General features: G+C 44.5%; 2 protein-coding genes across 2 annotated transcripts; one reads left to right on the forward strand and one right to left on the reverse strand.

Annotated features, from left to right (window-relative positions):
• The first annotated feature begins 2,259 nt into the window (after window positions 1-2,259).
• GTF3A (general transcription factor IIIA) lies at window positions 2,260-7,360 on the forward strand. Its single transcript, XM_054382425.1, has 9 exons — window positions 2,260-2,412; window positions 2,711-2,811; window positions 3,348-3,444; window positions 3,625-3,713; window positions 4,661-4,734; window positions 5,948-6,031; window positions 6,430-6,656; window positions 6,755-6,814; window positions 7,078-7,360. Exons 1-9 carry the CDS (start codon window positions 2,260-2,262, stop codon window positions 7,237-7,239), a joined length of 1,047 nt encoding a protein of 348 aa, XP_054238400.1. The 3' UTR covers window positions 7,240-7,360.
• Window positions 7,361-7,403: 43 nt separating this feature from the next.
• On the reverse strand, window positions 7,404-13,585 carry MTIF3 (mitochondrial translational initiation factor 3). Its single transcript, XM_054382437.1, has 4 exons — window positions 13,522-13,585; window positions 10,230-10,693; window positions 8,824-8,969; window positions 7,404-7,618 (listed from the first exon to the last, which is right to left on the reverse strand). The coding sequence occupies exons 2-4, from the start codon at window positions 10,690-10,692 to the stop codon at window positions 7,409-7,411; spliced, it is 819 nt and encodes a 272-aa protein (XP_054238412.1). The 5' UTR covers window position 10,693; window positions 13,522-13,585; the 3' UTR covers window positions 7,404-7,408.
• Window positions 13,586-15,601: the final 2,016 nt, after the last annotated feature.

Consider the following 15,601-nt stretch of genomic DNA (forward strand, 5'->3'; position numbering starts at 1 on the left):
AGGGTAGAAAGGCTCTGGAGAGGGATCCAGACAGGCTGGATTGATGGGCCAAGGCCAGCTGTTTGAGGTTCAGCAAAGTCAAGTACTGGGTCCTGCATTTTGGTCACCACAACCCCATGCAATGATATAGGCTTGGAGATGTATGGCTGGAAAGCTGCCCAGCAGAAAAGGACCTGAGGTCAACAGTTGGCTGAATATGAGTCAGCAATGTGCTCAGGTGGCCAAGAAGGCCAACAGTATCCTGTCCTGTATCAGGAATGGTGTGGACAGCAGGAGTAGGGAAGAGATCATGCCTCTGTACTCGGCACTGGCGGGGCTGCACCTTGAATACTGTGTTCAGTTTGGGGCCCTCACTATAAGAAGCATGTTGTGGGTCCAAAGGAGGGCAAGGAAGCTGGTGAGAAGCCTAGAGCACAAGTCTTAGAAATAGGGGCTAAGAGAACTGTGATTGTTTAGTCTGGAGAAAAGAAAGCTAAGGGGAGGCCTTATCACTATCTACAACTACCTGAAAGGAAGCTGTAGTCTCTTCTCCCAAGTAACAAGTGATAAGACAAGAGGAAATGGCCTCAAATTGCACTAGGGGAAGTTTAGATTGGACATAGGGAAAACCTCTTCACCCAAAGACTTGTCAAACATCGGAACAGGCTGCGTAGAAAAGTGGTGGAGTCACCATCCTCAGAGGTATTTAAAAAATTTGTAGATGTGGCACCAAGGGACATGGCTTAGTGGTGGACGTGGCAGTGTCAGGTTAATGGCTGAGCTTGATGATCTTAAAGGTGTTTTCCAACCCTACGCTTCTATGATATCTCAGCAAAGCAAGTCAGGTACAAGGAAGTTGCTGTGCAAGGTATTAGAGCCCTTCAGCATGTCCCCTACCTCTAGGTGATTCCTCAGACAGCAAGACCGCATGCTAGGATGACAGACCTCTACTGCCTTGGGATCCTGGACAGCAGACACCTTTTTCTGAGCTACAAATGCCAGGAAAGTGCTAGGAAGCGTACAACACAGGCTGATGTCTCAATCTAACCACCATCACACAGACCCATTCTTTCCCATGCGAGGGCAGAGACTCAAACCAGAACTGCTTGGCAAGATCTTGCTGCAGGATCTAGCACCTGCAAAATCCATACAGTGCTTCTTGGGGAGGCAGCAAAGCTCTTATGCCCCTAAAAGCACAAGAGCCTTTCTAATCACAAGCCTTACAAGGAGTGGCTTAAGGAAACTGGGGTCATTTAGTCCGGAGAAAACGAGGTTAACAGGAGACCTCACTCTCTACAATTACCTGAAACGATGTTATACTGAGGTGGTTGTTGGTCTCTTTTCCCCAGTAACAAGTGATAGGACAAGAAGAAATGGCCTCAAGTTGCACTGGGGAAGGTTTAGGCTGGACATTAGGAAAAATTTCTTTTCCAGAAGGGGTTGTAAAAGCAGTGGAATACATGGCCCAAAGAAATGGTGGTCACCATTCCTGAAGGTATTTAAAACGCATGTAGATGTGGCTGCAAGGGACATGATTTAGTGGTTTCCTGGTAGTGTTAACAGTTTGACTTGTTAATTCACAGATTCATAGAACCATTTGGGTTGGAAAGGACATTAAAAATCACCTAGTTCCAACCCCCTTGGCATTGGCAATGCCACATTCGACTAGACCAGGCTGCTCAAGGCCCCATCCAACCTCGCCTTGAACACCTCCAGGGAGGGGACACCCACGGCCTCCCTGGGCAACCTGTTCCAGTGTCTTACCACCTTTACTGTAAAGAATGTCTTCCCAGTATCTAGTCTAAATCTGATGTGAAAGGTCACTTTCAAGTAAAATGATTCTATGCTTTTATGAAACCACAGCAGAGCTACTCTGTGGAAGGACCGAAAATTTTTGATCTTTTCATAATCGTGTCTCTCTTTCTAAGGGAGATGGCTCCACGCCAGGCTGCAATATGTGGGTCCTGACTGGCGCAGGAGGTAACAGGGAAGGGACCGTGGATTTGGGCTGCTTTGGGGGTCAAGCTGTCGGGTGAGGAGGCCCTCACGGCTCTGAACGTCCCTCACAGCGCTGCGGCGGACGGCACTTCAGTCACACCACCACTGCCCCGCCACGCTGAAGGTTCAGCAGCAGCCCCTGCCCGACAGCCAGCTCCCGCTCGCTCCCAGCCTTCCCTCCGCCCAAACGCGCATGCGCCCGCCCCTACGTCCCCAGCCGGCGCTGGGACGGGAGGCGGTAGGGGCCAGTTCCCGCTAGGAACTGGTTTCCTGCCTTTCCACATGGCCGGGGAGCAGGCGGAGGGGAGCGCGCAGGAGGGCAGTGGCGGGAGCGCGCTCCCGGTCCGCCCGTTCATCTGCTCTTTCCCCGATTGCGATGCCAGCTTCAACAAGGCCTGGAGGCTCGACGCGCACCTCTGCCGGCACACGGGCGAGGTGAGTCGGGCCGCCGGCAGCGCGGCTGGGGGCTCAGGGAGCAGCCACGCTGGGCTCCCGCTCGGGCCTCCGCGTCGGTAGCCGGGGAGTACTGGCCTGTGCGGCTCGGGGCCTGTCCCACCTCGAGGTGGTTACGTCAGGCAGCCAGGTTCGGGTGCCCAGAACGGCCTGGGGGCCTGCGTGGGTTATGTCTGAAGTACGGTTACCGGGTCATCCAGCAAAAAGCAGCCTCCTGGAAGCAGCCGAGTTCCCTGAGCTGTGGTTGTCTCCGAACAAACCTTTCACTTTTCTGTTTCAGAGGCCGTATGTTTGCGATTATGAAGGCTGTGGTAAAGGTTTCACGAGGGATTTCCACCGTGTTCGACACCTTCTTACACATACTGGGGAAAAACCCTTCGAGTAAGACCAAATTCCCTGCTTCTGAAAGTGCATTACACTTGTCCATATAGGAATGAAGGGGAGTTGGCAGTGGTGTGCATGTGGTACAAAGCATACATGCCTAGCTTTGGTATATTTGCATAATACTGTAACTGCACACACGGTGAGATGTGGGGAATCTACTCGATCTGAAACCTCCCACCTGGCAGTGATCCATAATAGATGCTTAAAGGAATGGTCAGATCTCTCCCTAGAATACAGAATCAAAAGAATGAAGGGCTGTTCTCTATTAGTAAGCCCTCAATAGTTTCATGTCATGGATTAGGAGCCAGGAATTCCTATGTCTTTTATTAAAAATCTCTTCTGATATGTTTTCCTGTGGCTTTTGTTTGTAACTTGGCCTCTGGATTTTCATGTCTTTAAGGCAAATTTTTATATTTGCCTTATTGTGAGTTTCAGCTATTCTTCATGTATGCCTCTTGTTCAGTGATTTCGGTATCTGCCTATGAAACAAATAATTGTTTGAAAGTGGTAATAAAATTGCAGTTCATTTGCAGGTGCACAGCTGATGGATGCAATCAGAAATTTGGAACAAAATCAAACTTAAAGAAACACACTGAGCGAAAGCATGGAAATCAGCAAAAGCAGTATGTGGTGAGTAATTACTTTTGATAGTAGTGGAGGCTAAACAAGCTCCTTTTTGTGTGAAATACATCAGCTTGTTATTATGCAATACTTGTGTGAGTTTCAGTACTGTTATTAGGATCTCAGCAAACACATGTGGACTGAGCTGTCATTATTTGTCCTCTAATAATAACTTAATTTCCTAAATAGTGTGACTTTGAAGGCTGTAACGAGTCTTTCAGGAAACATCAACAACTTAAAGTTCATCAGTGTCATCACACCAAAGAACCTCCCTTCAGGTAGGTGGCTAATTTTAATAATGAACTTTTAACGATTCCATTTAACCACAGTGTCTGACAACAGGTGCCTTTTCTTGAGATTTTCATTGATGTGGCATTAATAAAAAGTTGAACTAATTTGTAGTCATGTCTGCAAGTCTATTTCTTGTATTCTGCTTAATAGTCTGTTTTAAGCAACAGTCCTGGTGCTGTGAACTTCAGCATTTATGAACTTACAGACATTTTCTTAGGGTTTATTATGAGTTCACAGGAAAAGAAACAAAACCCCACCAATTTTTAGTTCACATGGTCTGGAATACAAGCATAAGAGCTTGCATGGTAATGAAAAATGCAGCTACCTCTGGTTTCCAGGAAAAAGGAGTGACTTAGCTAGCACTGATGTCAGTAGTAATATGGACACCATAGTAGTAACTTGGACACCAATCTGAACAGCTGTGCACTCATTGCAGGTTGTATTACTTACATGACACATTAATATATATCTGATGGAAGCAAAGTTTAGTCTCCTCTTCCTTGCAGGTGGAACATACTTTACAGGAGTTTTCCAATTAACTAAGTGCAGTAGTTTGGCTGGGTGACAGGCACAAAAATTCTGTCAGTACTTTGTTGCTGCTCTGATAGATCTGTACAAGCCAGTGAAACCCTCCACTTTCTTTTATGTTTGGGGATCCTACTCTGTAGGGATGGTGTAAGGCTTGGTTCTTTAGCTAAAGCTTAACTTGCTGTATACATGGAAATCATACTGTAGTTTTAGAGTCCTCTATTAGAAACATATTACGGAATTTACTTCTACAAGCTGGGAGGTGGGGCTGACAGATCTGTAGGCAAGGGGAAACTTGGATTATTTCAGCTGCTGAGTTGCTCTTGACTTAAAAAAATATGCAAATGCAGTGAAAGAAGTTCTGTCATCTATAATTCTAAGTTTAATTTGTGTATTTTTTACCTAGATGTAGTAATGAAGGATGTGGAAAGTACTTCTCTACTCCAAGTCGACTAAAGCGGCATGAGAAAATACATGAAGGTAATATCATTTTTCTTCTCACTTCAGTTATGTGTTAGCAAATGAAAAAAGGACTTTGAGTATAGAGAGTATGCAGGGTTGCATGATGGGCGTGAAAATATTCTGGGCCTAGTTATCCCAACAGACAAAACAAGAATGCCTCTTTTGACTAGGGTTATGCTTTTAAGGCATGGTGTTCAGTTAAACATACTTGTGGCAAGCAGAAGAGAACTCAGGATTCCTTCAGCCATTTCTTCTCATATTGTGTTTGTTAGTAGTCCCATCTTCTGGAGATGGGCTAGACCTCCAGAGGGCAAGGATCAATTGCCATTTCTGCCACAAATTTCCTGTGGCTCCCTAGCAAAACCATGTAGGCTTGCATTTTTAAAGTTGTTAATGTACCTATGTGAAAGATACACAAGTGGAATCATGTGGTGGTCCTGCATGCTTGACCTTAATCCCACTATGCTCCTATCCATTCTTTCAGCACTATTGACAGCTAACCTGCTTTCCTGTGCTAGAACAAACAAACCCAAGGGACTAGGAATAGTATCCAAAGAGCTGTGATTCATACTGCATCCCTTTCTTAAGGCAAGGACTTGTTCATAGTTGTTCGAATTTAACAATCCTGGCATTTAAATAGTACAGACTTTCTGTGGTTCACTTAAAAAACATTCTGTCTGCTTGATAGAATGGTAGAGTCTCTTTAGACTCTGGGATATTACTGTATGGTTATTTTTTTTTTTTCTTAAAGGTACTACAAATTTTATATAGAAATAATGTATTTTACAGTTATTCTCATCTATTTGAGTGAAAATGTATGACTGATGAGGAAGTAGCTTTACTGAAGCAAGCAGAGAGGGTTTAGGTCATTTAGGTTTGAAAGGGCTGCTGGAGTCCATCTGGTTCAACTCCCTGCTCAAGGTGGGGTCAGTTAGATCACGCTGCTGAGGGCTGTGTCCAGTCAAGTTTTGAACGTTTTCAGGGGTAGGGATTCCACAGCCTCTCTAAACAACTTGTGTCAGTGATATGAGGTTCCTTTCATTAACCTGTTAGGATTTGCTGCTGTTCTAATTTGTGTTCTTTACCTCTTGACCCAACATTGTGAAGTGTGGGAGGAGAAAAGGAATGCTGGCCTTTAATTTTCAAACACTACAAGTGGAGTTCCCCCTTGTAACATGGGACTGTGTCTCTCAGAACCTTTGTAATTGTAAACATCTACCCTGTCCAACAGGCTACGCGTGCAAGAAAGAAAACTGCTCATATATCGGAAAAACCTGGACAGAGCTTCTGAAGCATAATAAAGAAAGTCATACAGGTAAACTCCCAAATGTTTTAGTAAACAGAACTTAACTTTTGATACAAATACTGTGAATTTGAAGAGGTATCGTTACGAACTCATCTGATTAACTTGTCATTGTGTCTAGGCAAACTTGTTTACTAATGCTTTATGGGTACGTAATGGTTGCCAGTGGCTAGACTGATGAAGATGCTGCTCAATATACTAACTTTGCTTTGTGACCCAGTCAATGAGAATAATGTGTAATGTAGGATTTTGAATCTGGATAATTCATTCGGCAGTATTCTCTTCCAGTCTGTTGAGTTCCTTACATTTTATATGGACTTCAGCGTTGTTCTCAAGGACTACTAAGGTTTTATTCTGAGGTCCTGCTAGAAGCTGTTAATTAATACTCACTCTGTCTCTCTCCCACATAGAGCTTGTTTGCAGTGAGTGCAACAAAACTTTTAAAAGGAAAGATTACCTCAAGCAGCATCAAAAAACACATGCTGTGGAGAGGGAAGTCTGGCGGTGCCCAAGAGAAGGATGTGAGAGAACTTACACAACTGCATTTAACCTTCAAAGCCACATCCTATCTTTTCATGAGGAGAAAAAACCATTCTCTTGTGATTACCCAGGCTGTGGGAAAGTGTTTGCAATGAAGGTATGTATTTTTTACACAGTTCCAATCTGAATCATATGATCTGAAACAATAAACCTCACTTTATTTTTTTTTTTATCCCCTGCTGTTTTTAACTGCAGCAGAGCCTAGCGAGGCACGCAGTTATACATGATCCTGAAAAGAGAAAGCTGAACTTGAAGGTAAGTTACAGTTTTGGAAAAAAGTCCTTTCAGCCATACCCTGTCACTTCAGAGGAGAGTCAGCATTACATGTTTTAGAATATGACTTCAAGCAGGAAACCAGGCTGGCTATCTACTTCATTTAGGGGATTCTTAATTTCTGAAGCTCCTTTTGATAATGCAGTGCTGGTCTATTCATTCATTTCTTCTTCCCCCACCACATCAGTAATCTTTGCTCCATTCTAGGTATGTTAAGTTGCTAATTCTGAATTTATTTCTACCAGGCAAAACGTTCTCGTCCTAAGAGGAGCTTAGCATCCCGTCTGAGTGGCTACATTCCTCCTAAAAAGCAGCCAGGAAAGGATGCAGTTGTGACAGAAAACAAGACAATGGATAAGCCCAGGGAAAGTGAAATACCAACTGTTGAAATTCTGACTCTGCAGTAAAGGCTAACTGAGACAACATGCTTCTTGGAATGACCAGTGCAAAGCTCAGCAATAACTTTAAGTTTATAATGTTGTGGGTTTGGTTTTATTTGGGGATTTTTGTTTGTTGGTGTTTTGTTGTTTTTTTTTTTTTTAACAAGAAAATAATATTGTTTACACCTCTCCCAAGTCACTGATGCAAATCATTTGACTTCAGATCTTCACTCGTATTCTTCTCTTCTGTAATGTTTTTCTGTTTATCCTTCTGGTATGCTTTCAACTCTTTTTCAGACATGTGTCTCAAAATACAGGTACTTACTCCTTCTCTAGTAACTTTTGGCTTGGAAAGGTAAGTGGCTTTCTCAGACACCGTTTCTAAAATTTGATCAAAAAGCAGGAACTAAAAAAGAAGGAGAAAAATAGGACTAAATACTCAAACACAGGTAGAACAATATTTCAGGCTGTTCTTTAGTAACACTCCCTTCTGCTTGCGGTTTAGGTATTAACTGAAATGAGCTAGCTGCTAGTCCTGGTTTGTGCAGTTCAGCTTGTCCTTTCCTAACCATTTGTTCATTACTCATGGCCAGCAGGATTAGGAAAATCACCAGAGATGGAGCCGTTTCCTAACACATAGACTGAATTCTTCACTCATCCTGTTTTGCTATTAAAAGCAAAGTGGACTGGCATCTGACTCTCCACTCTCCTCTGGGCAGACTAATGGATCTTTCTTCTTTGCTTACTGTTCTAAGGTTAGCAGAACATGGTAGTGTTGAACTGGGTGATACAGTCCATTCATATCACAAGCTGAACTATGCTTTTAAATTTAAGGACAATCTGAATCTGGACTGTATCATGAAATGTTCTGCACCCTCTCATAACCAGTTCTTCCTCTTGTTACCCATTCCCTGTGAATTCAAAATCTATGAAAAAGTTTTGTTCCTTTTAGATGAAGTGGAATCACATTTTTTCCCAGCATTTTAGTAGAGAGAATCATCAGGGAAACTTCATTCACTACACACATTGCAAATGACAGTGAAGACAAGTCTCAAGGCCCAGCAATTTTACTAGTGAATAAGTTGCTACCAGTTCTCTGAGATTTATAGATGCTTACTTCGCCAATCTTGGAACATCATTCCAGTAGATTTTCACTCAGCAATGAACAACTAACCTTAGCCACAGTTGCACAGACTCATCTTAAGAAGCACAGTTAGACCACCGAAATAACCTAACCAAAATAACAGCAGATCTTTTTTTTAAAACCCTGTTGTTAAACTGGCTTAAGGCAGGAGACAGGAGAATTGTGCCAGCCCTGTTAATAAGGTGGTGCTGCAAAAGAGTAGGAGCTACTTTGACTCTGCTGTCAAAGCCAGTATTATAACTGCATTCTTAAGAAAGCATGGTGTTTGAATTGTCTCCATGAGACTACTTTTCTAAAACTGCAGTGGATGACAGTTGCAGTTTAAGGTGGGGTAACCATTACTTTCATGAGCCCTAGACCTTGTTTTGTCAATACATGACGTATTAAAGCAGTATTGAATAGGGAAAATTAATACAAGTATAGCTGTTGATGAAATTGACTGCTCCAGCTTTCAGAAGTCCACTTACCATGTCTGTGTTGCTATATTTTGCTTGCCGGATGGTAACTTTAACATGGTATTTCTTTTCAATCCACTGTGCTATCTGTTTAGTCTTGGTCTCTAAGTCGTTCTTGGCAATAGCTGAAGAAAGGGATAACTCCTTCTGGACCACCTCTGTTTAAAAAAAGAACTAAAATTGTGTTAATACCTGGCAAACCTGTATTAGTTGCTGTATTTCAACAGTTTTTAGTGCTTTGTCTGTTTAAGTTCCTTCTCCCATGCTACTTTCTCACACACAGAGCATCCCAATCTCATTGTCTAAGCATGCACCACTCACAGGGTGGCTACTTTGTATCTCAGACTCGCTTGGGAGACTGAGGGCATATTTGAGGCACAGAGAGAAGTCTCTTCAGGATCAGAAGGCTTAAAGAAGGCTTAAAAGTATTTTTATTTTACAGTTTTGTTCATACTACAATGCAGGTCTAATAAACAGATAAGCATTGGATCTGGAGTTAAAGATTCAGAGTGCAGAACTCCTACATTTTGCCCACAGTATAACTGAATGTGAAAGTCTGGAAGATACATAGCTCCTCATCTTGAGCCTGTTTTCTTAAATGAAGAGATGTGCTATTTACCTGCAGGTGTGATGCCCTGGCATGTATTTGAACAATTTGTGGTCTTCTTCCTTCTTACAGATTCTCTAAATTATTTACCATTTAACTAATCTTTTTGTAATGTCTTGAACAGAAAAAAAAAATCACTGCCAGTGATTTCCTGCCACTGCTCTCCTCTAAAACCAGAACCCTCCCTAAAGCACAGATACCTTAATAGTCTGAAGATAAAAAGATCCAAGGTCAGATGCCTTTTCTCAAACTTCTTTGCCAAACTCAGTTTCTTAAACTGCTGGAGCAGGCTGACTTAAGAAACAACTCTAAAAAGTGTTCAATACTGAAAAAGCTGTTCTCTTATTCTGTACAAGAAAGGGCTACAGACTTTTTCTTAGCAGCAAGCTAGGAGGAGAATGTTTCTTGACTACTGTTGACAAAGTTATGTAATAATACTGCTATATTTGGTGCTCAGTTTGTAAAAACTGGCTGTTATTTCATGTCTTATGAAAAGAACAGAAATTCAGTGAGTCTTTTGGAACCATAGTCTAGTTAGTCTCTTAAATAAAAACAGATTTAAAAAAAAAAACCCAAAACCCAAAGAACAGCAGATGCCAAAATAGTAAATCCTGAGAAGGCAGTAGAAGGCTTCGCTGTGGAAGACTAAACTAATCCAAAATTTTATTTTCACCACTGCAAATCCTTAATAGCGTGGACTGCAGTCATATTGCTTTGGATTTACACAAATGCAAGTAAGAGGATTTCATCTGCTGAAACTGCTTTTAATGCAGCAAAGTGCTCAGGGTTGTAGTGTCAATAATATACATACCTGGTTTTGGACTTGCTTTTTTCTTCTCTGCACGTCTAAGCTGTTCTTCATGAATCTGCTGCCCAGTCATGAGTCTGTATACAGGAGGGTCTTCATTCTCACGAAGAAGAACTAGTTTCAGGTTATGCTGATCCATAAGTTGGAGTGCCTCTGCTCGGTGCATATGTCCTAAGCTCTCTCCATCCTGGTTGATAACATGCAAAATCCGATAGGGAATTCTTCGCCCAACGCTTCCAAATTGTGCTTTGCTTTTTGGTGCTGTTTGAGATTTTTCAGCTGTACAAAATGGTTGTGTAAGTCCAAACACAGCTGATTTTGTAGGGTCAGGTAACACCACCCAGAATGGAGAAAAGACCCTCTTTTGTGATGTTTGTGTTAGAAGAGTACCAAAGAACCTTTTTGCACACCTGTTCTCATTTCTGGTTGTGTGACATAAAAGTTTCATCATGCCAATGGCAGTCATTCTGAGGAGGCAGAAAAGAAAAAAATACAAGTTACCCCCATTAGTTAGGTTCTTCTAGTTATATTAGAAAGAATGGTCTGGGTTGGAGGGGACCTCCAAAAGTCATCTAGTCCAACCCCCTCTGCAGTAAGCAGGGACATCCTTAACTAGATCAGGTTCCTCAGAGCCCTGTTGAGCCTGACCTTGAATATCCAGGGATAGTGCCCCATCCACCTCCCCAGGCAACCTGTTCCAGTGTTCCATTGTCCTCATGGTTAAAGACCTTGTTCCTAACATCCAGTCTAAATCTACTCTTCTCTAGTTTGAAGCCAGTGCCTCTCATCCTATTGCTTCAGGCCTTTGTAAACAGTCTCTCTCCATCCTTCCTGTAAGCTCCCTTCAGGTACTGGAAGGACACTATTAGGTCTCCCTGGAGCCTTCTCTTCTCCAGGCTGAACAACCCCAGCTCCCTCAGCCTGTCTTAGTAGCAGAGGTGCTCCAACCCCCTGATCATTTTTGTGGCCCTCCTCTGGAACTGCTCCATCAGTTCAGTAAGCCCTAGTCCTTAAAACCACTCTTTCTGCAAGATGTGTGGGGTTCCTGTCAGTTGCCCATTCTGTATAATGGTAACAAGAAGGCTTTTACACAGGACATTTGCCACAGAAACAAAATTTATACAGACTTTATGCTGCCTTCAGTATTTTAAGATCCGACCCTCAACTCCTTTAAAGAATACAGCATTTTTAGTTCATTTCTCCTCATGAGAAGATCTACTCTTAAAAAGCTTTTTTTTGGGGGGGGGGTGGGGGTGTGTGTATACAGAGATTAGCCAATGGCTAGGAGACAGAATTTGCTGTTAAATAAAAAAACATGTGACACTTGTAATTTTAGTCCAGATTTTTTTAAAATGAAGTATCTAAGGCTAGGAGTTTCTTCCTGGTTCTGATACTCTTCTTTGGAAAGTTTTCTTTAAACCATGCTAATTCAGAGCCATCCTAATCACATTGTCAATGAAGTGGTGGTTTGTGCAACATCCATCAGCAGCCATCCCAAAGTCTACAGCCTGACACATTCTTATGTTCTGTAAGGTTTTGGAGTTTCAAAGCCTTGACCGTACAGAGGCTGTGCACTGCTGTGCAAAGATTTCACCTTGGCATTAAAACATAACAAAGTAACCATTACTACACTTGCAAATAGGGATTATCCCAGAGTTGGAAAGTCTCCCAGAGCTAGCATACAATTTGCTTTTCATAGCACTGGCCCCAAACTGTATAGTTTCTCAGTTTTCCAAATGCCATTTTGTGGCAGTAATCCAGGTAGTTGCTTGGTTGGCCCTGTATGGATTAAACACCAATACTATTTTAGTAACCTTAATAAAAGTGTCATCACTGTCTTTTAAGCTCAAGGTCTACTGATTCAGACATGCTTCAAAGTGAAAGCAGTGCCTTAATCTCAAACTATCAGATATTTAAAGCATCCATTGATTTGCCCAGTTTTTCGACAAATATTGAATGTACAGCAACACATTCCTATTTTTAGTGATCTGATTTTCTCCAGTTATCAAAACTATTTAGATTTCTTACATACAGAAAGCATGCATCTAAGTACCACTTCACCAGAACCATCCAATGAAAACACTGATAATGATATTTTTCTTGAATGATGAGAAAAGCTTGGGGTGGGGGGGAAGAAAAACAGAGACAAAGGTAAGACTTGCCTGTAATACATGGACTGGAAAATAAGCAACTGATTCATATGCCCAAGATCCTCACTTGGAAGTTAAAATTTAAATAAACTCTTACACGCATCTATCCTGGCTTAGTACTCATAAAGCTATGTATTTCAAAAGGCACCAGTGCTTGAAGACTTAATGAAACTGATCTTTGGGACATTTCTTTCATGGTTCATGGAATCCCCCTAACCATTATTTGCGTTTTGTTCAAAACTTCAGATATCAACTATGTTTTAACAGCTAAAAAGATGTAGAAATAAAAAGCAAACTGTGGAGAATTATCTGCAGTTGTAGTATTCCATGTTTAAAAGGCAACAAGTACAGGGAAAGCCAAGGATAATACATGAAACCAAACCCAGGTCGTAGCAGAGGAGTTGGAAAGAGCATGTCTTCTTTTGCCTAGGAAGGCTTGTGGCTCCAATCTATAAACATACACATGCATACATGTGTACATATATATATATATGAGACTGTGTAAGCACCTATCTATGTGCATACATATACATGGAGAAGGTGCAAACAATCAGCAAGGATAAGGAACTGTTCAAAATTCTGAGCAGTGTTGGCTCAGGAAGCAAAATGACCTTGTGAATAAATGCAGTCTGACAACAGAGAGAGTTTGGAGCTTGGGACAAATTTCAGATAGGGACAAAGCCAATATAAGCTGCTTCAAGGTGGTACGTGTCAGCTTATAAACAGGGCAAGGCTGTGTGCCACAGCAGGACTATGAACTCAGCTAGCCACAGGGCACAGGAGAGAAACACCAGGATATTCACAGCCAAGTCTAAAAGCCACTAGTAAGTGCTACCTACCACCCCTCCTGCCTCAGACCCTGCCTCTGCCAAGTCCAAGTCTGAACCACTGCCCCTGGGAAATGCTTTTTCTTGGCTGTGGCAACAGCCCTACAACTAAACACCCACTGCCAGCAGTCCAATATCTTTCTGTGTCATCAGTGCAGCCACACACTAGCCAAGAAGTCCTTATTTTTAAAACGTTTTCATAGACCAGCTGTGCATGGTGCTGTAATGTTTTGCTTTGTGCACTTCCATCCCTTCCACAGACCATGCACTGACATGGCCGGTGGGGCGTTTCGAGGAGCACGCAGGCTCCAGGCCTACCGGGCACCGCAGACGGGTTTCGCTGCACCTGTGAGTACTTCACGCCTACAGCTACGTGCAGGTGTTACGGGAGATGCCCTGCGTCCTGACGGAGCTGCTGCCGTGTCTGTTCCTGCGCTGTCCCGTGAAAACTCTGGCTGTAAACGCGCTACTTCAAATCTATGCGCGGGCCGGTGCGGGGCGCGGGGCACAAGGGCTGTGCGACCCTGCGTTCCTGGCGGGGAGGTCAGCTGCGCCTGACCGTCTGACCCGGGCAGGGCCGTGTGCCGCTGCAGGCAGGCCCTGGGGCTTCAGCGGCTCTGGCCCCGCTGTCCAGAGGCCGCTGGGATTCCCGCGGCTGCCCTGGACTGTCTGCTCGCCCCTCGCGCCGGGAGGCTCTTACCTGCCGGCCGAGCCACCGGCCCCGGCCCGCCGCAGCAGCCGCGGGACCAGCCTGGGCTACCGGCAAGGCAAAGACAGGCCTACCTCCCCCGTTTCCTTTTCCTCTACCTCCTCTTCCTCTTCCTCCTCCTGCTCTCCGCCTCCGCCCCGTGCGGAGGCGCGCGCGCACAGGCGTGTGCGTGCTCGTGTGCGCGTCCCCGTCTGCCCCGGCGTGCCCCGTTGCCGTGTGCTGGACTGTGCCGGCCTGTGCCCTGGGCCTCAGTGCGCGCCGGCCGCTCTCCCGCGCATCGCCCGTGTTGCCGGCTGCGCGGCGCCACCGCTGCGCCCCTGTGTGTGGCGGAGCAGCGGCCCGCGGCTGTGCCCTGCCGCCTGGACTCACCTGCGTGTGGCTGTCACCGCTGCGTGTGTGCCAGGCGGGGTATCTGTGTGCGCACGGTGCTTGTGCATGTGTACCTGCCACCCCGTGGGGACGAACACTGTCCCCAGAGGGCTGCTGGATGACCCATCAGATCATTTAGGTTGGAAAAGACCTTCACAATCATCGAGTCGACTGTTAACCCTACTCTACCAACTACACACTAAGCCATATTCCCAGGTACCACTTCTACATATCTTTTAAACACATCCATGGATGGTGACTCAATCACATCCCTGGACAGCCTGCTCCAGTATTTGACAACCCTTTCAGTGAAAAAATTGTTCCTAATGTCCAACATAAACTTTCCCCTGGTGCACCTGGAGGCCATTCCCTCTTGCTCCATCACTACTTGGGAATAGGGACCAACACCCACTTCATGACAACCTCCCTGCAGGCAGTTGCAGAGAGCAAGGTCTCCTCTCAGCCTCCTTTTCTCCAGATTAAACAGCCTGAGTTCCTTCAGTGACCCCTCATAAGACTGGTTCTCTAGGCCCTTCACCAGCTTAGCTGCTCTTCTCATGACCTGCTTCAGCATCTCTATGTCTGTCTTGTAGTGAGGGGTCCAAAACTGAATACAATACTTGAGGTGTGGCCTCACCAGTGCAGAGCACAGAGGAGTGATCCTCTCTGTGGTCCTGCTTGGCTGCTCTAATACAAGCCAGGATGCCATTGGTCTTCTTGGCCAGCTATCCACCAGCAACTCCAGGTCTGGTCCCTTTCTGCCAGGCAGCTTTCCAAGCCTGTAGCATTGCATGGGGTTGTTGTGGCCCAAGTGCAGGACCTGGTACTTGGCGTTGAAGCTCATGCTATTGACCTCAGCGCCTAGATCCAAGTCCCTCTGCAGAGCCTCCCTACAAGGAGATTAACACTCACACCCAACTTGGTGTCATACTCAAACTTATTGAGGGTGCCCTCTATCTCCTCATCAAGATCGTTGATAAAGATGTCAAACAGAAGTGATCCCAATACTGAGCCCTGAGGAACACCACTTGTGACTGGCCACCAGCTGGATTTAACTCCATTGACCACCACTCTCTGGGCCAGTTGTCCAGTCAATGTTTTACCCAGCAGAGCATACACCCATGAGCAGACAGTTTTTCCACAAGAATGCTATGAGAAACAGTGTTAAAGGCTTTGTGGAAGCCTAGCCAGACAACATCCACAGCCTTTCCCTCATCTGCTACGTGGGTCATCTTGTCATAGAAGGAGATCAGGTCTGTCAAGCAGGACCTGGCTTTTAAAAACCCATGCTCACTGGACCTGATCGCCTGGTTGTCCCAT

Source organism: Indicator indicator, chromosome 1 (assembly GCF_027791375.1).
Source record: "Indicator indicator isolate 239-I01 chromosome 1, UM_Iind_1.1, whole genome shotgun sequence".
NCBI classification, from domain to species: Eukaryota; Metazoa; Chordata; class Aves; order Piciformes; family Indicatoridae; genus Indicator; species Indicator indicator.

Coding starts and splice junctions, on each gene's coding strand:
- GTF3A (XM_054382425.1), top strand. CDS start 2,260: ATGGCCGGGGAGCAGGCGGAGGGGAGCGCGCAGGAGGGCAGTGGCGGG. Junction 2,413..2,710: donor TCTGCCGGCACACGGGCGAG/GTGAGTCGGGCC, acceptor TTTCTGTTTCAG/AGGCCGTATGTTTGCGATTA. Junction 6,032..6,429: donor TAATAAAGAAAGTCATACAG/GTAAACTCCCAA, acceptor TCTCCCACATAG/AGCTTGTTTGCAGTGAGTGC.
- MTIF3 (XM_054382437.1), bottom strand. CDS start 10,692: ATGACTGCCATTGGCATGATGAAACTTTTATGTCACACAACCAGAAAT. Junction 8,970..10,229: donor AAAAGCAAGTCCAAAACCAG/GTATGTATATTA, acceptor TTTTTTAAACAG/AGGTGGTCCAGAAGGAGTTA. Junction 7,619..8,823: donor AATATAGCAACACAGACATG/GTAAGTGGACTT, acceptor CTTCTTTTTTAG/TTCCTGCTTTTTGATCAAAT.